At 39.4% G+C, this 25,660-nt stretch overlaps 1 protein-coding gene across 9 annotated transcripts in view; it reads left to right on the forward strand.

The window, feature by feature from the left end:
• bcas3 (BCAS3 microtubule associated cell migration factor) overlaps positions 1-25,660 on the forward strand; it is a 728,081-nt gene that overhangs the window by 86,810 nt on the left and 615,611 nt on the right. For all 9 annotated transcript variants that reach the window (XM_069911282.1, XM_069911281.1, XM_069911285.1 and 6 more), the window contains exon 7: positions 8,649-8,721. In XM_069911282.1, coding sequence (XP_069767383.1) covers positions 8,649-8,721 — 73 coding nt within the window. The remainder of the gene's footprint in view (positions 1-8,648; positions 8,722-25,660) is intronic.

The following is a 25,660-nucleotide window of genomic DNA, read 5'->3' on the forward strand; positions in this document are numbered from 1 at the left end:
CAGTTGCTTCAATTGACGAGTTCTTTGAACACAGTAGAATGCTAGGTGAGGAGATTTAAGTAAAATTTTAAGAATAACTCATTATTTTTTAGTGCTCGAGTGGAAAGCAAATGTAACAAACAAGTAAGTATCAAATGTAAAATCAGATTGATAAAATTTCTGTGCGTTACTTTTGAAACATATGGAATGAGGAAGAAGGCTGCAGAAGACATTGGAGGTCTAGACTACAACCTTGATTTGCTGTTTGTTTGCTGCAGTTCTGTGTTTTGGAATGATTTAATCCAAATTGTTTCCTTTTAGCTATTTCAGTGGTACACACTGACAGTTAGAACTTTGCAGAGGAACGTTTCAATGCCTTTCAAATTGATTCTACATTAAATACGGAAGTGACTTGAATGCATTATCTGTTTTACGTAATGCAGAATGGAAATCTGGTATTTATTTTCGGCTTTCCCAGATGTTTCTAACCTATGATAAACAAAAAGAATAACTGATCTCATTCAAAGCAGACATCTTGTAGTCTTTCCACGCACTCCCTCATATTGAGATCTCTACCTTCTTTGATGCACGTTAACTGAAATGTGGGAGGGTGATTTGTTTTAAAAAAACTATCATCGATTTTACATTAATGATAAATGCCTCTGCAGTTATAGGCCAGCGGGCTCATTTTTGCTGCTTGTATTTATTTGCTGTTTTTTTCTTCAAGTATTTTTTTGCATCTGTTTTTAATTCCGCTTTCTTTTATTTATGTTTTGATATCTTCCTTGCCTTTTCTTCCTTTCTTCGCTAATTTCCATTAGTGAAACACTCACTTCAGTCTGAGATTTGTAGACTCGATCTGAACAAGAGCATTGCAAATGAAATGCTAGTTTTAAAGGTGTGTGCAAAGTACAGTATTACCAGCTTGTAAGCGCGTAAATCTTTGAAGTGGCAAGATGAGGCAAGACTTGTTAAAAAGGCATAGGGAGTCTGTTGAATCATAAAAGCACCCATAAAGTACAAAAGCAAGGAAGTTATGTCAAACTTTTGCAGGTATCTGGGTGTATTCCCTTAGAGACGCTAACTTCAGGAAGAATTCAAGGCCTTGGCGCAGAGTTGAGTGAATACAGTCATGTAAAGAAGTTGAAACTGGAATTGCTTTTGGAACAGGAAATTTAGTAGGAGATTTAACAGCAGACTTGATAGGACTTTGAAACATTAAATTAAAAAAAAAATTTCTATTGGCATTGCGTTTTATTACAAAAGGGGTGAGGATTTTTTTTGGCTTTTATGATCTGGAATGAACTGCTGGAAATGTGGTGGTTTAACTTGCAAGAATGAAATGGTTAAATACTTCAAAGGAGAGAATTTACAAGGCAATGGGGAAAGAACATGAGAGAAAGTTGGAAGAAGCTTAATGGACTGAATTGCCTCCTGTGGTATATGATTCTGAGTTTCACTCCAAGTTTTTGAGTGAATAGCTTATCTAACTTGCCAGTTGATAAACAACCAGAATCTCTCATGGTTACTAGAGCTGGTCTGAATTAAGAACGAATCTTGATTATGCTGACCTCATTCATTGAGATTTAAAGATTCCAAAATTTGTAGAATGTTGCTATCCAGGAACATCTGATAGTTTACTCCGGAATAGCAAAAGTGCTGCCGTCACACTTGGCTGATGAAAGCTCCTTCAGTATTTGGTAGTGACTCCAACTAGTTGTGTAACCATTACATTGGTAGAAAATTATTGCTTCCTTGAACTCCTTTCTTTAACTATATAAAATGTGGGGAAGCAAAATTGTGACTTAAATAGATTTTATGATGTCTTTAAAAATATTATTGTGCCATCGTTAACTCAGTATACTTTCATCTTGGAAATCAAGTACGTTCAAGCTCCACTGAATACAATTGAGTATATAATCTGGACTGGCATGTACAAAACTAAGGAAGAACTCGCAAAGAATTGAGTTTAGTCATGGAGACTCTTTGATCTTTGACCTACTATCTTTGACTCACTATCACCAAGAAGGAGGTACAGGAGCATCAGGCTGGAAAATTGCTTCTTCCCACAGACTGTGTGATTGAACAGTATCCTGTAACTGAGTAAATCGTTTCAAAATATACATTTATTTAAGAAGCTATCTCTGTATACGTGCGATTATTATGGTGTGTGTGTGGCGGAGTTGTACATGTACAGTCAGATAATGATAAACTTGAACGTGAACTTTTTGTGAGAGATTTTCAGGTTGTGCCATGCCATGTTGGTGCGAGCATTAGTGTAGGTGAGCTCAGAGGGTTCCGAGCATGCAGATTACGATGTTCAGCAAGAGGCGTTTCTGATTTGATGCAGGTGTTGCAGTTTTGTTGCTGATTGCATGTCTAACAGCGGGAAGGAACTGCTTTGCAGCGTTGTTTAAAGTTGATTTCTTCTGATTGTTCCCCATGATTCTAGAAGTGGTTAATATTTTCTTGTAGTGATCCCTATTACAAATTTGTTTGGGAATGATGAGGCTGAAATGCTTTCTGTTCAGCTAAATGTTTATGTATAAGCCCAGCTATTATGAGTCGTAGGGCAGAAGTAGGCCCTACATCACGACTGAGTGAATAGGCAAATGGCATTTCTATTATAATGGGAAATTTGTGGGAGCTTGTGGAGGAGAGGAAGGCATAGGATGCAGTTCTCCCATCTGAAGATTTGTGAGATGGTGTGTGCCAGATAAGTCAGGATGTATTAACATCTGCCAGCCACCAGTTGCAGCCACAACTGCTACCTTGGAGCAGGCCAGAGACCATCTTCTTCTCAGAATAATCGTGTCATTCAGTGATACAGTCATACAGTAATAGTCGTACAAGCTCTTCAGCCTCACTGAATCCATACCGACCATTATTTACATTAATTCTACACTAATCCCATTTTATTCTCCTGGCATTCCTAATTTACAGCAACCAATTAACCTGTAACCTGCATCTCTGGCATGTGTGAGGATGCTGGACCATGCTGCATATCTTTCAAATAAGGTTAACACACCATTTTCCTTCTTTAATAGTTGCTCTGTCTGCATATTTACCTGATGCACCTCATGAACTAGCACCCCAAGGTCCTTGTGTATGCTAATGTTTATTAGTTTCTAAAAAATATTGTTCTGTTTTTTTCTGACAAACTGTCAATCTTTATAGTCTTTTTGCTTTAATGTTGCCTTCCAACTTCAAGCCCACTGTTTTATCCTGTCTATATCAATTTGGAAACTCCATACCCCTTCCTCAAAGTCAATGTCCTACTTCGCTTTGTGGTTAGAGTAGAATGGGGAGGCTCAAGAGTCTGATAGCTGTTGGAATAAAACTGTTCTTGAGCCTCGAGATGCTGGACTTCAGGCTTCTGTACCTTTTGCCCGAAGGTAGCAGTGAGAAGACGTTATGACCAGGGCAGTGGAGGTCTTTTGTGATGTTGGCTGCCTTCTCGAGGCAGCGCTTCATGTAGATAGGTGTGCTGTCCCTCAGCCTCCCTTTCCTAAAGTTCACAGTAAGCTCCTTGATCTTGCTATTGTTGAGAGCAAGATTTTTGTTCTGGCACCACACAACTAAATCTCCATCCTAAATTCTGGCTCATCATTACCCTTATTTAGGCAACAATCGGTGTGACATCAACAAATTTGTAGATTGCTTTGGAGCTGAACTTGACCATGCAATCTTGGGTGTAGAGGGAATGGATTAGGAGACCAAATACACAACCTTAATGGTTAGTGAAGAGGAGATAATGTTACTAATCTGCAATGATTGGGGACTGCCAATAAGGACGTCAAGAATCTAGTAGCAAAAGGAAGAGTCAATAGCGTCTGAAACTTTTGATTATTACTTTTGCTGGTATATGCTGAACTCAGGAATTACAGGGTGTCATAGATGTTCTTGTGGTCCAGGTGATATAATGCAAAAGGTGGGCTAGTGAGATGGCATCTATCATTGTTCTATGATGGTAGGTGTATTGAAATAGGTTCAAGTCCTTTCTAAGACAGGAATTGATTTGCTCCATAGCTAACCCCTCAAAACACTTCATGGTGGTGGACATAAGTACCACCAGCTGATAGGTGTTGAGGCAGCGATCTCTTGTATATCTTGGCACTGGTATAATGGAAGCAGATGGGGACCTCGAACCTTAGCAGCAAGAGTTTAAAAATATCTTTGAAAACTTCAGCCAGTTTTAAAGACACAGCCAGGTACACCATCTAGGCTGGAAGCTTTCTGACCGTTCATCCTCCTGAAGATTCTTTTCATGTCAGCCTCAGTGTCTGGGAGCAGAGTCACCAGGAGCTTGTGGGGATGCATCTATGTTTACATTTCAAGTGAGGGAAGAGGCATTGAGAGTATCGAGAAGAGCTGCTTCACAATGAAGAACATAAGAACATAAGAAATAGGAGCAGCAGTTGGCCATTTGGCCCTTCAAGCCTGGTCCGCCATTCAATGAGATCATGGCTGATCTGATCATAGGCTCATCTCCATTACCTGCCTTTTCCCCATATTGCATAAATCCCTGACTATGCAAAAATCTATCTAATCTTGTCTTAAATATGTTTATTGAGATAGCCTTCAATGGGAAGCGAATTCTGTAGATTCACCATTCTCCATCTCCATCCTCAGTCTACTATCCTGACTCTTGAGGCTTTGACCCTGGTTCCCATATCACATATCAATGGAAAAAGCTTACCTACCTCGATCTTTCATAATTTTATATGTACCTATAAGATCCTCTTCCATTCTTCTGAATTCCAGTGAATTCAGTCCCAGACGCTTCAATTAATGATGGTTGTGATGTCCTACTAATAGGCATGTTGCATATAAACAATTTGCTTCTCTTCAATGTTTTTGTCCATCAGTAATCATCAATTAATGCTAAATCTGTAAAAATTGTGAAAACTCCTTAATCTGAAGTCACCTGTAGGCAGATTGGTGAAGACGGCCAAATGGATTTTTCTATTGTTTAGTGGTTTCATTGTCACCATTCCTAACATCATCTATTTATTCCAGGTAATTTGACCTAAATTTACCTCAACAGATGGTGTAGCAGGACTTGCATCTGAAATATAGGACCATGACGAGATGAGTGATATACTTAGAATGGGACTGCACTAATTACCAGAGTAAATAGCATTGATTTAAATGTTGATACTTAGTGGTTGAGTCTTTGAACAAATTCTGCTGTGTCTGCTGGGTTATCCACCCAGATGCACTTGACAGATCATGTATGGAGGCTAATTGTGTTGACCCTCCATACCTGGAAGGCGAATAGCAAGGCGTACAAGTTCTCATTGGTGAATAAGCCTCAGATACAGTACTATCTGCACCACTTTGACAGCCTTTATCTTCATTTGAAGTTTGTGGGGCTTTTCAGCAATTTTTAAAAGACTGATATTTAGAGATATTTAAAACCAGTTAAATTAACTTTAAAATGAAAAAAAAATTCAATTTAATAAAACATTAAATGCGAATAAATATTAAAAATAATGAAACAAGTAAATCAAAATAAATTAACCTTTTTACTAGGTGAAAGTCTTCATTGAAATGAGTGGGGTCTTTGATTCTCTGCTAGATCTCGATTTAGGAGGAGACATGTGAAAATTTATCAATGTAAAGGTGGAAAATACAGCAAGACACAGTTTCTCTGTGGGATTCCATGTGGATAGTTGACCCAAGATGTGCCAGCATCTGTAACTCAACCCATCCTGCTCATTATGAGACTCAAACTTGTGTGGGAGTGGCTAAACTGTTGGAATTGTTAGCAAAAGCCATCCTGTCAGGTCCCTTTATCAGTAGTATGTATGGTATTTCTTGTCTGCATCGGCCTACCTACATTTGTGGGATAGTGTCTTTGTTATAGGAACTTTCATATTTCCTTGATTAAAATGCTGTGGTTTTATCAGAGCACATGTTCCAAAGAAATATTTGGAAGTTTCCTGTGAAATTTACAGCTTGTGATTTTGTATTTAAACTCCACAATTCCTGAGAGTTTTCAGTGTCTAGAGATATTTTTGCAACCACCAGTATTCACTTGATTTTATAAAATGTCTAATTCTATTTATAACGAACTGGAATTTTTGTTCAAAATGTGAATAATTATATCTTTTTTTTGAAATGGTAGCTTTAAAGGAATTGATGTAATTAAATTTTATTTCAGGGATTAACCCTATTTAAGTTTTAGCTGCCATCTTGGATTCAAGCAGAAATCAACCAAATGCAAATAATCTCCAAATCACAATCCGCAGATTTATTTTGGAGCTAAAATGTAGTTTCGCTGCCCAATCAATTGATACTAACTTCTTGCCAAAAAACCCGCTGTCTGCTGGAGAAACTCAACAGGACAAGTTGCACCAGTAGGAAAAAAAACGAATTGTTGATATTTCTTGTCAGAACACTACATCAAGAATTTCTCCAGTAGGTTGTTTTTTCCTCCAGATTCAAGAATTTGGAGTCTCTTGCGTCACTAATTTCTTTCAGGCTGATTTAAATCATCCTAATTTATTGTGAAAGACCACTTTCTATTTATTTGAATTGTGCAAGTTTTCAGTTCTGGTTATAACAATTACTCCTATAAACAAGAATGCATCTGTTGATTTCTGAAATATATTCAGTAACTCCGGATTCATTAGCCTCTAATGGATTTCTTCTCATCTCCGTCCTGAATTGATAACTTCTTATTTATCAACCTTGCATTTACCCTGTCAAATTCTTAAGAATTTTGTTCTTTTCAATGAGACTGTGTTTATTTCATCTAAAAGAAGTTCTCTGGTCATACACCCATCCACCAAAACAGGAGCTGGTCTGGTGAACTTTGCACTACTCTTTCCATTGCAAGTATGTCCTTCCTTGCTTTGGGAGACCAGATCTGTACACAATGTTCCAGATGTACAGAGCTTTCCTTCATACAAATCATTAATGCAGGTGGAGAAAACCTGGGGTCTGGCGTGGATGTTTGAGGTGTTTCTTTGGTCCTGAAAATGACCTGTTTATTTCTAATCTGTTTTCTGCCTGTTAATCAATCCATTCCCCGCCCCCCCCCCCCACAATATGTGCTCAGTTACATCTGATGTGTCTAGAAAAATCATCAGTATAATTTAAAACCTATAAGATGATCTCCTCAAATTGCACAGCTTGCTGCGGTAGATAAGTTGACTACTGACTCTAATTAGGACTACCTCGATAGAGATGAGGGGGAACTGTTTCTCCCAGAGAGTAGTGAATCTGTGAGGTTCTCTGCCCAATGAAGGAGTAAGGCAACCTCATTATTTAAGACAGATAAATTTTGAATATTAAGGGGAATTGAGGATTAGAGAGGGTGGATCGGAAAGTGGAGCTTAGCCTATCCGGATCATCCATGATCTTATTGAGTGGTGGAGCAGGCTCGATGATCCAGTAACTGTTTCTAATGTTGTATATCTGCCATAAATGGATACTGATTTCCTGTTTATCTGGAGCCAGGTGAAGATAATCTCACAAAGGGGGTTAACCTGAAATTGGAAAATTCAATGTTTTTGCCATGTGGTATTGTTATTTATCCGGGCAGAGAATGAAGCCCAAGGGTGGACAGATTGTGAGAATGGGAAGGGGGAAGATGATTCCCATCTCCCAAATATTTTTCAAAATCAGAACTTATTGTCGTGAATGTGTCACAAAATTTGTTATTTTGCAGCAGCGTCTCAGTGTAAACATTTGTATAAACCGCCTTACTAGAGAAATAAAAAATAGGGCAAGAAAAGAAAAAAAAATGTCAAAATAAGGTAGTGTCTGTGGTTCATTGTTCATTCAGGAATCTGATGGCAGAGAGGAAGAAGTTTCTTCCAGTTATTTTGATCTTTTGCATGATAGTATTGATTTTTTTTCTGCCGAAGACTGTACGCTGCAGGGATATCCAGAGAATATGGAGCATATGGATGCATAATGCTTTTGCTTTCCCCAAATCCAGATGTTTAATCTGCAAGGTGGACAACTTTACAGACCAACTGAAGAAATCTTTAAGGAAAATTGTTATGCCAAAACAGTGCACATCAGTTGTTTCTTTCAACAGAAGTATTAATCCTTCATTAATCCTTTAACACCCCAATGAACATGTTTTTTCAATGTTTTTGTGTCTGGGGAGTAATTAGAATCGCAGCTCAGTCCTTTGCTGGGCTTTTTATTGGAAATAAAGCAACAGGCATTGGAGGCTTTTCAGCCACTAATTGTTTAAAGCTGTTTGTTTGCAAGGTTAATGTTCCTCCTAGGTAAAATATTTTTCATGTTGTAGCTGACTCTACAACTCCAAAATGCTTGCAGTGTTTCCATTTTTGCTTCATACATAGTCATGACCACCTCCCCCCCCCCCCCCACCCACCCCCTAGCTAATTTATCTTTCCATGGCATGTTGCATTTGATCTTGTGTGGATGACAGAAAAGAATGCCCTGTTTTAATTTTTTTTTGATTTTTCAAATATTTATATCATGTCTTGATTACAGACTTCGAGCTGTAATTCCATTAACACATTTCCTGCCCCTAAACAGCATCTTCCTTATGACTAATGGACAAGAGTGGGTGGGTGACAGATTGAGGGAGAGAGAACTGGCAGACACTGAAGCGATGACATGTGTGTTAATGAAAGTCCCCCTTTGTTCTAATTTTTTTTCCTCTCTGCTTTTATTCACAGGTCTTTACAAAACCGATAATTTTGCTGAGAAAAGGCCACTTCTTGGTGTCTGCAAAAGCACAGGATCAACAGGGTGAGACGAAACATGTTTGTCAAAAATGTAAACCAGATGCGGCAGAGTTGGGGGTGGGAGTGTGGAAAGAATTTGTCTTCTCCAGCAGCAGCCTTTGCACATTGGAGAATAAAATGCACATGACACTAATGTCGTCAGCTAGTACTAAACCTTCCACCCTTGTGAGACCCTCCTGTAGTTCAATGCATTTTGGAATTCATACGAGCAGCTATTTAATAATTATTTCAAGTGATATGAAAGTCAGAGTTTCATTTTCTTTTGCACTTTCTGCTAGCGACTTTGCTGAACAGCACTCTTGATTTAGAAATGATAATAATCTCAAGTAATTTCATGACTGAAGAGGAAGAGACACGCTGTCCTGAGGACATCACTGCAGTTGCTTGTCGGAATTAAAAGAATAACCAGGCCTATCCAGCCACTCAATAAGAGCATGATATACCCTCAACCTCAATCACTGTGTCGCTGTTTTGTTCCCTTCATGTTCATCTAAATTTAGTAACTAAGCATGGTGTTGAGAATTTCAGAGATTTGCATCCCTCTGAATGAAAATGCCAAATAACTGTCACCATCTAGACTGAAACAATGGAGTTATTTTTGTTTAATTATTCTCTTGAATAGATAAGTTGCCAGGCCCAGATTAAATGTGTTTTGGATTATAAAAGGAAGCAAGAATGGGCTTGATCATTATTTTCTTATCTTCGTTGGGTGTTAGATCCTGCATGTATCATTGATTAAAATGGAACAACGGAATAGATGATTAAATGCAGGTTAGACAGCTCAACATAGCTGATGTGCAAAGTATGGGATACAGTCAAACAAATAAGCATTGAAAATCAAATTTGTCATTGGTGGGTTGTGCCTGAACAGTTTGAATTGAAATTTTGAGCTGATGAGTGAATGTTTGATTCATAATAAATTGATATTAATAGCAGATTTGACCAAGTCTCAAACAATAGATATTATATTTGTAAAACAGCATTTGATGTAGGTGATCCCAAAAGTGACAAGACAAAAGGGTATTGCTGTGATGAAGGCTGAGTTTGGAAGAGCTAGGTATCAGCTACTTTTTTAATGGTTGACTTAAATATAGGAAAGAAGAATATAATAATGGTTGGCCTAGTGAGATAACTATTATTAGATTGGTCCGGTGAATAGAAAAGTGCTGCACGGACTTCATTGTTGAGAAATAGGAGGTAATGCATAAAAGAAGGACCCTCCAGTGCAAAACCCTGTTTGGCCATAACATTGAGTATTGCAGGAAGATGTGAGTGTGCTAGGAATTTCAATGGTTAACAAACGTGTGGTCAGGCATGGAGAATTTTAACTATTGGATAACCTGTGGTAGGACTCAACTGATCGGAGGAGGCTGAGGAAGGATCTGAGTGGGATGTATGAAATTTTGGAAAGAGTTAATGGGAAGGGCAATAAGCCCTCGTATAGACTGAGTTGATTGAAGGCAGGTTGAAAAGTCATGTGGATCTGTAGCTTGCTCCTTGATAATGTAATTGTGGTGTAATCATATAATTTGGCTATATTCTTGAAATGAAATGTGATAAATAACAGATGAAGGTGGGATTAGCTTTCAGAGATCTTTTTCAACTGATATGGACTCCAGAGGTTATGCTGTGATGTTCAGTAATTCTGTTTGATTGGTTGAATGAAGTTGCACCAAATATCGTTAATGTTATCAAAGCTTAAAACATTTATTATATTTCTGTCATGGATGGATGTGATTTTTTTTTATATAGTATGCATTCTGATGTCAGTGAATAAACCTATTGTTATTAGTTGAAACAGATTTGTATTAAGCTCATGAACAGTGATGGGCAATTTTAGCACGCCCCAAAAGGTGTATTCGAATAACTCAACTGAGTGACTAACCACTAAAGCACATCAAATCTCACTGATGACTGAAGTAAAAGGAAAAGAAACAGGGTTTGAATGACTTTTGCACTTGAGAATTTGAGTTTATGTGTCACATTAGACCTGATATGGGGGAAGGGTTCTTTGGCGAGGCCCTAATAGGATAACTCTGACATTCTGACAGCTACATAAAGTAGAAAATCAAGAGCACCCTTACCAAGTAGGAATTGCATGGAAAAAAAGTGATCAAATCATACAAAGCAAAGACAGTATGATCTCACTGTTGTGGGGTTCATTTGGAAGCCTGATGGCTGCAGGAAAGAAATTGTCTTTAAGGCAATTGGTGTGCTATTTCACATACTTGAGCCATCATCTCAATGGGAGGAGGAAGAAGAGGTGTCTTGGCCATGATAGGCCCTTCAGTATGTTGCTGTCTCTCCTAGGCAGTGGAAGACGTAAATGTTAGTATTGTTTGCTGTTAGGTGATCAACGTAGAGATGATGGGCCATGTGACTCAACCACACTCTGTCAATGGACTCAGGCCAGGGCAAAGTGACTTGCCCTGTTCTCACTGCTGCAATCAGGAAAGAGGTATAGATGTCACAAGAGTAATATGATCAAGTTCAGGAACAGTTGCTACCCCTCCACTTTCAGACCCGATCAGAAACTTGTTTAAGAACTCTTATTTCGTAAATGTATTTATTGCTGAATTTTTTTTCAGTGTTGCAGTTAGTTTGTTTACATTTCTTTTTTGTTTATGTGTTGCTCTTTTGTACATGTATCTGTCTCGTGTACAGTTTATAGTTACTGATGAATACAATTCTGCCTCACCCGCAGGTAAAAGAATCTCTGGGTGGTATGTGATATCATGTATGTACTCTGACAATAAATCTGAACTTTAAATAATGCATTTGTGGAGAATTTGTCCTATAACTCTGTGTACAGGAAAGCCATGCCTGACCTAGGAGGTACTTGATATTGACTCGAATGTTCCTCACGTTACAATCTAAACTAATTCATGAACCAATCTGAGAATGAAGAATGGCCAATAAAGCCTTAATCTCCAAAAGTACCAACTAAATCAGGAGTGACTTGTATTTTTGATGAAAACATTTTATTATAAATTGTCATGTTCCACTTTTAAATCCAATTCCTTCTTAATGATTTTCTTAATTGTAATCAAAGCAGAGGGAAATACTTCATTGAAATATAATCTTGATCTTTACAAATTTGCATATGTTATTTCTTTGTGAGTGATCCAGATGAAAGATCGTGGTGAGGTGATTTTTTTTCTGCTCTGGTTTACTAACCTTGAATTGAATTTTATCTTCAGTTTGACCAAAGAACAAGAATGTGTTGTGAATTTTGGGAATTCTTAACCTTTTCTGGTTGCTTTATTCAATAAACATTCAGGAAGGTGTAATGTATTAGTTGATTGCTGGAGTTCGAGTCCACAGGTCGGGTGAATGAATTCCAGCTGCCCTGGAACTTAAGATAATCTTGTCACTTTGACCAGGTTTCAAATATCTTATTACACTTGGCATACAGAATTAAAATCCATGCATTGAGACATTGTCAGAATACCTTGCAGCAAAGGAGATGAAGAGATATTCTTTAGTGGGGAAATTAGTCACGGAATTGAGAAGGAAAGAAACAGTTAGGGAAGAATTCTCAGAATCAGAATTTATTGTCATGAACATGTCATAAAGTTCATTGTTTTGCTGCAGCATCAAAGTGAAAACATTTATCAGCCAAAAAAAAGTCAAAGTGAGGTAGTGTCTGTGGTTCATTGATCATTCAGAAATTTGATGGTAGAGGGCAAGAGCTGTCCTTGTGCCGCTGAGTGCTTGTCTTCAGGCTCCTGTACCTTTTTCCCAGAGGGAAGAGGGCATGGCCTGGGTGGTAGAGGTTGCTTTCTTAAGATACCGCTTCTTGTAGATGACTTTGATGGTGTGAAGACTGGTGCCTGTGATGTTGCAGACTGAGTTAACAACCCTCTGGAGTTTTTTCCTGTCCTGAGTGTTGGCACCTCTATACCAGACAATGATGCACCCAGCCAGAATGCTCTCTACACCTGTAGAAGTTTTTGAGCCTCTTCGGCGATGTACCAAATCTCCTCAAACTCCTCACAAAGTATAGCCACTGGGCAGCCTTCTTCGTGACTGCATCCAGGACAGATCCTCAGAGCTCTGTTAAAGATCAGGAGGAAGGTTCTTGGAGCTAACCTTTCATAAATACACAGATAATGATCAGGTGCACTGGAAAATGAGTGATGAAGAGATGAGGTTGGAAATGCTGATTAAAATACTAGGTATTCATCATGAACTGGCCGTGGAAAATCTTGTGGGAGTACAAAAGGATCTGACACTATATCTTCCTGTCTCTTTTATTTATAGAATTGCATTAGATGTAGAACACAGTAACAGGCCATTAATGCAAAAGAGCCATGCTGGTGACTATGGACACCATATTCCATTCATTTGAATATCTCATCATTCTAGTCTCACTCAATCAGCATTCTATTCCTTTCTACTTTCTGTGGTTAACTATCCTTCCCTTTAAGTGCTTCAATTTATATTTTTCTTTGGGATAAGCGATTCCTCCCAAATTTATATTACAGTATTTGTTGGCACAAGAAGTGGTAATTGAGAAATTGCAAACTATAGGCTGAGAAAGGCAGAGTACTTGGCGTCAATGTCCGAGCACTTGCATAGTTTGGGGGAAGCTAATCTGCTTGTATTTGAGGTGAAGGCCAGCAAGAATTTTAACTTAATTTCTTCTCCAGCCACATCTTTTCTCCCCCAATTCCACAGATAATTTGCACTGCTGAGAACAGGCAGCACCAAGAACTGTATTTGTTGGCACATAAGACCCAATTTTTTTCTTCCAAAATTGGCTTAAAAATATCCCACGGATCTTGTATGCGAAGTTGAAATTAGGATAATTGTCGCTGCTTGGCTCACTAGCATCACCGCCATCTATTGTTGGGTGCTGTTGGCAGGCTGTTAGGGGGAGTGGGGCAGTGTGGGGGCTGGTGGTGGGCTGTTGGTAGACTCTTCCAGCGGCCCACTGTTGGTCCCTGCACTGGTCCCGCTGCCCCACTCTCTCCCTAAGATCATGTTGGGATGTTTGGTGATGCACAGTGTTCAATTCCATTTGTAACTCCTTAAGTAAAGAAAAACAGGTCTGCAACAAGACCCAGATGACATTCAGGCACAAAGTAGCAAATAATATTTGCAGAACAGAAGTGTCAGGCAATGACTATCTCCAGTGAGAGAACCCAGCCTTGCCATCACAGAGACTCCTACCATCTATATGTCAGAGATACTACTGACCAGAAACTCGATTGCATCAGCCATTGAGTACCATGACCATAAGAGATAGAGTATCCTATGGTCAGTTTCTCAGCTCTGACATCCCAAGTTTCCACAGTTTACAAGGTACAAGTCAGGAGTGTGATAGAAACTCTTCACTTGGATGACAGCAGCAACATCACGTAGCTTCACTGTCATCCTTTCAACTATGTCGACCATTCATTCCCTCCACTGCCACCACACGTAGGCTGCACTGGGCACCATCTATAAAATACTCTGCATCTATTTGCTCTGGCAGCATCTCCTGCGACCTCCACCACCAAGATATACAGGGTACATCAGAACACCCACACCTGTAAATCCCCCTTCAGGCTGCATACTACCTGAATTTGGTAAGATAGTACTGGTCAACCTTTGTTGCTGGTTCTAAATCCTGGAAGTCTCTACCCAAAAACATTGTGGAAGCACACTCACTAGACTCATTGCAACCAGCTCAGGACCATCTTCTCTAGGACAATTAGGGATTAATAATAAATGCTGGGTTGCCAAGAAAAAAAGGCTAATATTTCCATTTAAAGGCAACATGCAGGTTCATGGGTAGTTAAAGCTAACTTAATTTGAGCATTTTAGACTAAATTCTTGTCTCTTTTTATCTCATTAAATTCTTGTAATTGCCATTCTTTCACTGATTCCATATATTCTTTAAAAAAAAAGCTACATCCATTGTCTTGCCTTTCTCCTCTTCTTCCACTTCTTTCTGTTCTTCTTCCTCTGGGTTGACCATCTGTTGTTTCCTTGTTTTCTTTTTACCCTCTTCTTTCTTGTTCTCGTTATTGTCTGTGTTCTGCACCTGTTGCTGTGCTGCAGGTGTCTCTCTCAGCTGTGGAGATTGACTCCGCAGCTGTTCCCCCCTCCCGTCAGTGTGGTTTTTTTCATGCGCATCGCACATGCGTGAGGAGTCGTGCAGGCGCGGTTGCGCACTTTTCCTCGGCTCTGCGAGCCATTTTTGTAGTCCCGAGCCCGGGACCTCCACTGACCTGAGGGAGCGGGCCTCTCTCTCCGCGGCGGGCCTCCTCGGACAGGTAAGGCCTTCACCTTCTTCTGACCTTCTTTCTTCCTCTTTTCTTCCCGTTGTTTTCGACTTTTCTCTCTTTGCTGCCATTTTCTTCTCACCTTTATTTTTACTTTATTATAAATTTTAATCTTGTACCTTTGTGCTTTGTGTTTTTTTTTTAACTTTTCTGGAGAGGGCTGGAATTCCCTGACCGGCCACTACTCCATCATGTGACTATCTCCCTAAATTCTTGTCTCTTGATTACACTGGGTAACACATTTTTTTCAAAAGGTTTGCTTCCTGAAAAGAAAATTGGGATTATGTGAGACATCTTCAAGTTGAACACAAAGATCATTTCAATTTGCTGTATCACATAGAAAGTTGGAGAAATATTAACTGAACTTTGATTGAATTTGGGATGTTTAATCACATAACAACGCTGATACAGTGTGATTGTCCAACTGACCTAAAAATATTTTCTTGCTAATTTTCATTTGTATTCAGCAGCTGATGCCTCTGGTGTCAGTGTCCAACAACAGCATTAATGGATTCCAGCTGCCTTGATAGCATTTTTCCATGGTCACAATGGCCTGGTGAAACCTTTCACCACATTTGAAACTGACGGCACCAAGATCAGCAAGGAAGGCGTCCAAGTGAGAATGCAGAAAATAAATTTTCAATGACATGTGGCACTTCATAATTTTGATGGCTCGAAGTAGACTTAAAATATGTCAGTAAATCACAAAAATGGGTGACATCTAAAAAATAAAATGGCATGTGATACGAAATTTTTAAGGCGATTTTCTAGATCAGCAGCCCAAAATCCATAAAATGCGCCCAAAAGTGTTCAGGAAGCGAAATCTTAGTTTTCCAGTGTTATTTTGCCAAAATAGATGGATTTTACCTAACACTATGATTGCAATGGGAATTCTTCACCATTACTTTGATATTAATTTAGACAGATCACATTATTTCAATTCTGAAAGCATTACCTGGAGTATATGTACTCAGATAATTAAAAACGCCACGATAGATTGATGTAATTCTTGCTTAACTTTATGAAGAGGAACATTATGTATCGAGGTAAGAAAGTCATGTAAACACTTTATATTCCATTATTACAGTTCAGTTACAATTTCTATGCCTAATTCTTCGGGAAAGATGTCAAGGCCTCACATCAGAGGAGATGTATCAGAATCTGGATTTATTGTCATGAACAAGTCATGAAATTCGATGCTGTGTGGCAGTGTCATAGAGCAAACTTCTTATTATAACCATCTTACAACATTACTATAAATGTTAAAAAATGTAAAAATTGGGAGATAAATTGGGGCAGGTTTGTTAGTGTAGATCACATACAAACACTTTAAAACAGATCTTATTTAAAATACTGGAGCTCTGCTCATGCTAGACGTGTCGGGGCTTCAGAGCCTTTGCAAATGTTTTGGAGAGTGCCTGAGAGGCTTCACTAATGGATTGTTGTTTATAAAATTATCTTTGGCTTGGCTTCGCGGACGAAGATTTATGGAGGGGGTAAAAAGTCCACGTCAGCTGCAGGCTCGTTTGTGGCTGACCAGTCCAATGCGGGACAGGCAGACACGATTGCAGCGGTTGCAAGGGAAAATTGGTTGGTTGGGGTTGGGTGTTGGGTTTTTCCTCCTTTGCCTTTTGTCAGTGAGGTGGGCTCTGCGGTCTTCTTCAAAGGAGGCTGCTGCCCGCCAAACTGTGAGGCGCCAAGATGCACGGTTTGAGGCGTTATCAGCCCACTGGCGGTGGTCAATGTGGCAGGCACCAAGAGATTTCTTTAGGCAGTCCTTGTACCTTTTCTTTGGTGCACCTCTGTCACGGTGGCCAGTGGAGAGCTCGCCATATAATACGATCTTGGGAAGGCGATGGTCCTCCATTCTGGAGACGTGACCCATCCAGCGCAGCTGGATCTTCAGCAGCGTGGACTCGATGCTGTCGACCTCTGCCATCTCGAGTACCTCGACGTTAGGGGTGTGAGCGCTCCAATGGATGTTGAGGATGGAGCGGAGACAACGCTGGTGGAAGCGTTCTAGGAGCCGTAGGTGGTGCCGGTAGAGGACCCATGATTCGGAGCCGAACAGGAGTGTGGGTATGACAACGGCTCTGTATACGCTTATCTTTGTGAGGTTTTTCAGTTGGTTGTTTTTCCAGACTCTTTTGTGTAGTCTTCCAAAGGCGCTATTTGCCTTGGCGAGTCTGTTGTCTATCTCATTGTCGATCCTTGCATCTGATGAAATGGTGCAGCCGAGATAGGTAAACTGGTTGACCGTTTTGAGTTTTGTGTGCCCGATGGTTGTTTATAAAAAGGCAACAGATTAAAGAGCCTGTCAGAGCCACAGATAGTCTGGAGGGAAACTTGCCGTTCTAGGAGGGTCATGTGGTTTTATAAGCAGAGAGAGTCAAACAGGCTTTCTCTGTGTGCGTGAAAGAGAGGGAGACATACACAGAGATCTGTTCTACAGTGTTACAGTCAGCAGCAGCAGCTGGGACTGGAACAGGACAAGCTGGCAAGCTTGTGGAAAACCCCATTTGGAAGACTGGTTGTGAATGCTCAGTTCAGCCTGGTCAGGCTCATGCAAGAGGAGAGGACTGGCTGTCTAATGTTTCACTTGGAATAAGAGAAACCAAAAGGCATTCTGTGGTGACCTGAAAGAAAGAGGTTATCATCTGGAGAATCCTGAGGGGGAAAGTTTCTTCAGCAAGACACTGAAGTGGCTGATGGAATTAAATCAGTTGTGGGTGTCAATGTACAACGCATCTCTCTCTGAAAACCAACAAGAACTTTCCTGAGCGGTAACCATTTACCTTTCAAGCACCAAAGCCTGGTGAACTTCATTAATATTCAATTCTGTGGACAGTATAAGAATTGCCTGCAACCAGTGAACTTGGAGGAATGAAAAGTGAGATTGGACGGTGAATCAAAGAACTTTCCTAAACTCACACACACACACACAAACACACATTTACATACACGTGCGCTTCAAATTAGAAGGGGTTAAGTTAGGTTAGTTAAGTCAATAGTGATAAGTTAAAGTGTGATTCTGTTTTCATGTTTAAAGATCATTAAAAGCAACTTTTGTTTAAGTAACCATTTGTCTTGGTGACTATCCATTGCTGCTGGGTTTTGGGGTCCTCTGGGCTCGTAACAGTAGTGCATGAAAAGTGAGGCAGTGTCTTTGGTTGATTGATTATTCAGGAATCTGATGGCAGCAGGGAAGAAGCTGTCCCTGTGTCGTTGAGTACTCGTCTTTAGGGTCCTGTACCTTTTCCCCGATGGTAGCAGAGTGAAGAGGATGTGGCCTGGGTGGTGGGGGTCTTTTGAGGATAGAGGCTGCATTTTTAAGACACCGGCTCATGTAGATCTCCTTGATGGAGGGAAGTCTGGTGCCTGTGATGTTGCAGGCCAAGTTAACAACCCTCTGGAGTTTACTCTTGTCCTGAGAGTTGCGCCTCCAAACTGTATAAGTTTTTGAGAGTTTTTGCTGACATACCGAAATTAGATTATAATATATTAGAACGGGATTGGCAATGAGACACTTCTGATCTACAACCAGAAGAGAATACAGTTTCTCGGATATGATTTAACGGAAGCCAAAATTAGAGAAGGTTTGAACATAGAGGCGAAGCTCTTTCCTCAGGTAGTATGGCCTGTGATTCGAGGACACAGATATAAAGTAATTAGTAAAAGGACAGGAGGGAAAATTGAGACTTTTTTCATTTGCAAATTGTTATGATTCAAAGCAGAGTCAGTTATAACTTTAAAATGAAATTGGATGTACATGTGAACAGGAAAATTTTGAGGGGCTCCAGAGGAAAGCTCAAGCTTTAGGACTTTTGAAGAGGTGAGAAGCATGAAGAGTAAAGTGCTCTCCTGTATGCTGTGTGATCAGATGTACAATGCTGGTAGAGAATCAACTGAGATCCAAACAATTATTGAAGATTGAACAATAAATGGTCTGTAATCCAAATAGACAAAGATGTGACTTGATATAACTAATTATATTATAATTTTGTACGTCTGTGGCATTTCTTTTGACCGGAAACACTTGTTTGGTACTGTATCACTTGGTGACTCTTTGTTGGCCTTTGCAAGACAAACAAAAGAAAGATTTTAGTTTACTTTGTGTATATGACAATAAATGGAATCTCGAATCTTGACTTAATTGACAATTTTGTTTGGAAGGTTGTAAATCTCTGGTCATTGTTTATTTTCATTGATTTATTACATTCAAACTTTGAGACTCTTCAGCTCAGCCCCATTCTCTCCACTAATGGAAGATAAATACTTTATTTTAATTTGGGAGTGAGACACAAATATGAGTCAGTTCATGACTTTATGAAGTTTTATTAACCGTTTTGGATGTTAGAATTGTGATAGCCAAGTGTTTTATATTTTTATGAAATATATTTTGTCCCGAGCTTCAGAGAAACATAACGGTTTGGTGGTAGGAGCACAGGGTAGTAATATTTTTCAGATTTGAATGTATGAAAAATGTGTGTAAAAGATGATCCTCAAGTCTCCTTTAAATTTTTTCCCTCTCACCTGAAATTGCAACATCAAATCATCATGGTCCTTACATAAGTAAGTGTTGCATTTTCCTCATAATGTAGTCTTATCACAGTTCGGCGGGCAGCAACCTCCTTGGAAGAAGACCACCTCACTGACAAAAGACAAAGGAGGAAAAACCCAACACCCACCAATTTTCCCTTGCAACCGCTGCAACCGTGCCTGCCTGTCCCGCATCGGACTTGTCAGTCACCAGCGAGCCTGCAGCAGACGTGGACGTACCCCTCCAGAAATCTTCGTCCGCGAAGCCAAGCCAAAGAAGAAAGAAAAGAAAGAAGAAAAGTCTTATCACCTCCATAATTCTGACCTTGTGCTCGTAGATTGGACCATGATAAATGTTGACCATGGCTGCTGTGATGGTTTATAGTCAGCTGAGTCTGCAGAAATGAAATAATTTTATTTTTCATCTTATAATTGGTTGCTTGGATATAATTCTTAAAATGACCCCTTTTGTTAATAGATTAGAGCATTTGTTTGAGAGAGAACTTGATGCTAATGTCATAGCTGGCATAAATATGAGCACTGGTAATGTTATCCATTTAATATGTAAATCTTTCATCAAATGACACAGTTTGGTTTTTAAGTAAAATAAATATAATAATTTTGCTGTTTGTATATTATTTTATTTCTTTGCCCTGTATCACAGTCCTTGCTGTGATAATTACAACATCTCTAAGTGACTGAGAGGCTGGATTGAATTTAGTCTCAGAAGAGAAATGGTGCAGAAGCTCTATGGAATCAAAGGAATGAATATCTTTTAAAAGAAAGTACTATCGGAAGTCAACATGTTGGAGATGAAGCCAAATCTGCAACAGAATTGGGAATCTGGCTCGGTCATTCTGTGGCACCATGGAACTTACTGCATCACTTTCACTCCCTTTATTTCACTTGGTTTCAACCAGTTGAAGTTTCTGGTTTATTTTTTATGCATTTGAATTCACGATTCATTTTTATTGCTACTAGTCAATACCATGGAAGATAAAGATGAGCTTGTCGTGGTTCAATTCCTTGAAATTACATCCAGAAAGTGGCACAATAATTAATTTGAATAGGAAGCAGCTCCATAAAAGCCAAAATGTGTTTTTAATATGGGCTCTAAGGGAGGGTTCAGTTCAGTTCAATACAGTACGCTGCAATGAATGAGGGGAAGTTAATTTCTGGCACAGCTTTAGACGTGGAGCTGCGGTTGAACTTTTTACCCTAATTACGCTTTTGCTAATGCCTGCAGTGTTCTTGAATCAAAGTGGCCCTTCAGGCCTTGGGAAGCCTCTCATGTGGTGAGCGTTTGTTGAGGCCGGGTAGAAATGTGGAATATTGTGACAGGTTTTTTTTAATAAAACTTCTCAGTTACCACCCACCTTACTTGTTGCCACAAAAATAGATTAATTGTTTTCATCTGTATGATTTTCTCTTTGTCCCTTTGCTGTAATAACACTATGATTAATCAGAGAGACATGACCCTGAGAGTCAAGTTGGCTTCTATGTGATTCAGCTTTGGCATCCTAGTTCAGATTTCCTATCGATTGTAGGTTATGTATGATAGGGTTTTAAAGTTGAGAGTTGGTGATTTTTTTTCATATAAATGAAGATGTGCAGGATAAAAGTAGCTCTATGAGTTGAGGACGATTTTGTGGAAAGTTGCCTCTCGAGTCCTTCACATTAAGTATTCGTATGTAACGCGGAGAAGGAGCGTTGATTACTTCTTTAGCCATTAAAAATCCAACTGAATGTGAAACTTCGATGTTTCAAGGATTAAAAATGAAAGAATCAGGAAAACCAGCATTTGAAGTTTTCTGAATCTCATGCTGTGGTTGTGTGACGTCAACTATCTCGATGCGAGAACATACCAGTGAGTGCTGCAGCCCAATCTGAGCACTCAGCATGCAAGCCTTTTTGTTTTTTGAATACAGTACAGATTTCTTTTTATCAAAACATTCCTCTCTCATCCATATACCTATTCAACTTTTCCTTAAATATTAAAATAGTACTCGCATCCACCACTTCAGCTGGAAGCTCATTCCACACTCCCACCTCCCTTTTAGTGAAGAAATTCCCCCTCATGTTTCCCCTAAACTTTTCCCCCTTCAATCTCAATCCCTCTTGTTTGAATCTCCCCCACTCTCAGTGGAAAAAGCCTATCCACCTTGACTCTTATCTATCCCCCTAATAATTTTAAATACCTCTATCAAATCACCCCTTAATCTTCTATGCTCCAGCCTGCTCAACCTTTCCCTGTAATTCAAATCCTGAAACCCAGAAAACCTTCTTGTAAATCTCCTCTTCACTCTCTCTATTCTGTTTATATCCTTTGTATAATTCGGCGACCATATCTGCACACAATATTCCAAATTTGGCCTCACCAATTCCCTATACAACTTTAACATGACATCCCAACTCATGTATTCAGTATTCTGATTTATGAAGGCCAACATACCAAATGCTTTCTTCACCACCCTATCTACATGTGACTCCACTTTCAGGGAATTATGTACCAGAATTCCTAAATCCCTCTGTTCTACTGCACTCCTCAGTTGTCTACAATTTAACATGTATGATCTTTGCTGATTAGTCCTACCAAAATGTAACATTTATCAGAATTAAACTCCATTTGCCATCTTTCAGCCCACTCTCCTAACTGTCCTATATCCCACTGCAAGCTTTGATAGCCGCCTTCACTGTCCACAACACCACCAATCTTAGTATCATCTGCATACCTTCTCATCCAATTTACCACCCTATCATCTATATATATGACAAACAACAATGGACCCAATCCCTGAGGCACTCCACTGGTCACTGGCCTCCAATTTGACAAACAGTTTTCCACCACTACTCTATGGCATCTCCCATCCAACTACTGCTGAATCCATTTCACTACTTCAGCATTAATACCTAATGCTTGATACTTATTAACTAATCTCTTATGCAGAACTTTTACTAAAATCCATATAGACAACATCCACAGCCTTCCCCTCATCAATCTTCTTAGTAACCTTCTCAAAAAACTATAAGATTTGTTAAACATGATGTACCATGTACAAAACTGTGTTGACTACTCCTAATCAATCCCTGTCTTTCCAAATCATTGTGTATTACCATCTCTACGGACACTCTCCATTAATTTATTCACCATCGATGTCAGACTCACAGGCCTACAATTACCAGGTTTACTTTTGGAGCGTTTTTTTAAACAATGGAACAACATGAGGTATCCTCCAGTCCTCTGGTACCTCCTCCCGGCCAGTGACATTTGAAATATTTCTATCAGAGTCCCCTCAAGGCCCTAGGGAATATCTTGTCAGGACCTGGAGATTTATCCATCTTTATTCTCTTTAAAATAGCCAATGCTCCTTCATCATTAATCTCACTACCAGGTTTCCTTGCTTCACCTGGCTCAATATTCCTTTCTTTACTGAACACTGAATACTTTCACATATTCCTTTCATTAGTGAATACTGAAGAACTTCCCTGTAGTTGTATCAAATATCAGAATTCCCACCTTCCTTCCTCTTTCACTCAGTTTCTTTGCCTCATTCACTCTGAAGGTAATTCTAACTGGGAGGGTTTGGATCAAATTTTAAAAGGCTGAAACCTACCACGTAAGAAGGTTGGGCAGTCATCATTGCTTGCAGTCCAGTTTTCCATTTAAATCGGAAAGCAAAACCCAACACAGATGCTGGAAATTTGACATTAAAAACAGTGAGTACTGGAAACACTCAACAGTCAATTTGCATGCCACAAAATTAACCAGATGTTTAAATTAAACCCTGCAGTTGAAGTGATATAGCTCAATCACACTCCTGTAGCAGTTGGGTTCTGTGTTTATCTATTTTCCCATCATTCATGATATTGGAGTTGACCCCCTGACTGATTTTTTCCCTTGGACACCACTGCTGGTGACCCATCAGATCCCAGTTTCCCACCTCGCTGATCCCTAACTGCAGTCTTGTGTTAAATCCAGCCAGGAACCGGACATTAAATAGTAGTCAAGTCCCACCATTAAATTTGGCAGGACCAAAAAAGACTTTGTCTCTTTTACTCTTCAGCCCTTCCAAATAGGCTCTTTCATGCCACTTCTCTCTTACTCTTGAACTCATGGAAAATGTCGAACTTTTTTTCCCCTTAAAAAATATTCATCAAAAGTAAATAAGATTCATTGCTCCAGGGTTTTAGTTTTATAAATAGCAATTATATGATCCTCTTCAAGTATTATATTTGGTGACATATGCACTTTCAAATGAGCCTTCAAAAAGTGGAAGATCTTTTCCACAAGCAAAGGCATTGAGTAATAAATATCGTGGCTTTCTGTGTGCAGTTATTGTAGATGTGTTTTGATGAGAGAAACACATATACAGTAGATAGCAACAGGCATCAATCAGCATGTTCAAACTATTTGAGATTTAAAGATGGTTGACAGGAAGTATTTTATCCAACCAACTCATTTAGCAGCCAAAGGTTTAAACCTATAATTCAAAATGTTCAAAGATTCTAAACACACGATGGAAGGGTTATTAGAATTATGGTTACGATTGGAAAGTAGGATGCATGTGGGCATTTCAACCCACTATAAAAATGCATGGCATAAAACGTGTTCCTGATTCAAGTTTGGCTCTGAAATGTCTGTTGGGAAGTGTGGAGAATCGAAATGTCAGTTAAAATAACCAAGGAAGATGATGTTGCCACTCAGCAATGAGTAATTTAGTCACTGATGGGTTACAATGCAAAGCATTCCTTTATTGTCAAGAATTTTCTTGTGGCCTACCCACCAGGGCAGTGGCTTTGCATTTGTTGCTTCCCGACACTGAATAATTCTGCTTTTGAAATCTTCTACCCAGAGCTGTGGCTAATTGAGGAACTCAAACCATATTTAAAACCTGGTGCATTGCAGTGATTTATCCACCAAAGCCAGATGTAGCATTGAAATGAACATATATCCTGATGTTCAGTGCTGCGTCCTTGGTGAAGGAAACGTCATTGTACAATGATTAAATTAACAATAATAAAAGTTTCTCATTGTTAAAAAAATACTCCATTCCTGCAGTGCCATCCAAAGATGATGAGATTCATAAAATAAATTTAAGAAATGATTCTTGTGATAGTTTTTCTTTTTTTGGCTTCTTATTAGGGAAATCTCATTGCAAAGTCAAGATGGCAACTTTCTTTAATAGGTATTTAAATAAGAGTTTATTTTCTATGCCTTCATTGATTATGAGGGAACCTCAACTTGCCCAGCTAAGGAGAAATTTCCATCAGTCCCAAACTTTCGCGGGAAAGTACAACTATCATTGAACTGAATCCGAAATTTAGGCGTTCTGCCTGTTGACCAAAAACTCTTTGTATTTCAGGGAGTTTCTAACAACCTTGTCCTCACTATTCTGTGACCTTACTTTTGTCATATTACTGTTTTTAATGGAGTTCTGAAATTTAATGGACCACTGGGACAGTATGGTGAGCACGTGCTGTTACAGTGCTGGCGGTCTGGACCAGAGTTCAAATCCAGTGCTGTGTACATTTTCCCCATTTCTGCATGGGTTTCCTCCGGGTGCTCTGGTGTCCTCCCACCGTTCAAAACATACCAGGGGTGGTAGGTCAGTTGGGAATAATTGGGCGGCACGGGCTGGTGGGCCGAAAGGGACTGTTACTGTGCGGTATGTCTAAATTTAAAAAAAATCTATTAGACTGGTCTGGTGATTCAGTAATAAATCTGCAGTGTAACTTTGAAAATCTGGATTCTGAGGAGTCTGCACCCCATTCTTTGAAATGAGCTAACAGCGACCTTGTATAGACTCTTCCTGCTGTAAGTCATCTTCTCAAACCATTTTTGTTTGTATTTTGTTTTATTTTCTGGAGGTGAAAGCAGAAATTCTGTCTTTTTGGAAGAACATAGTGATGCCACATCAGACTCAGGTAGCTCAAAGCCCTTGGGAAACTTAGAACGCCAGTTTCTCCGTTTCTTCACAATCACAGTTGTGTTTCAATGAGAATTAGGAGTAATTTGAACCTGAAACAGAGATGATTACATCAGCTCCATCCAATGTTATTGGGACTTCAGTGGAAAGTAAAATCAAGTATGAGGCTGACCTAATGTCGTTAGTTTCCTCCAACCATCTTAGG

Source organism: Narcine bancroftii, chromosome 14 (genome assembly GCF_036971445.1).
Source record: "Narcine bancroftii isolate sNarBan1 chromosome 14, sNarBan1.hap1, whole genome shotgun sequence".
Classification (NCBI taxonomy): domain Eukaryota; kingdom Metazoa; phylum Chordata; class Chondrichthyes; order Torpediniformes; family Narcinidae; genus Narcine; species Narcine bancroftii.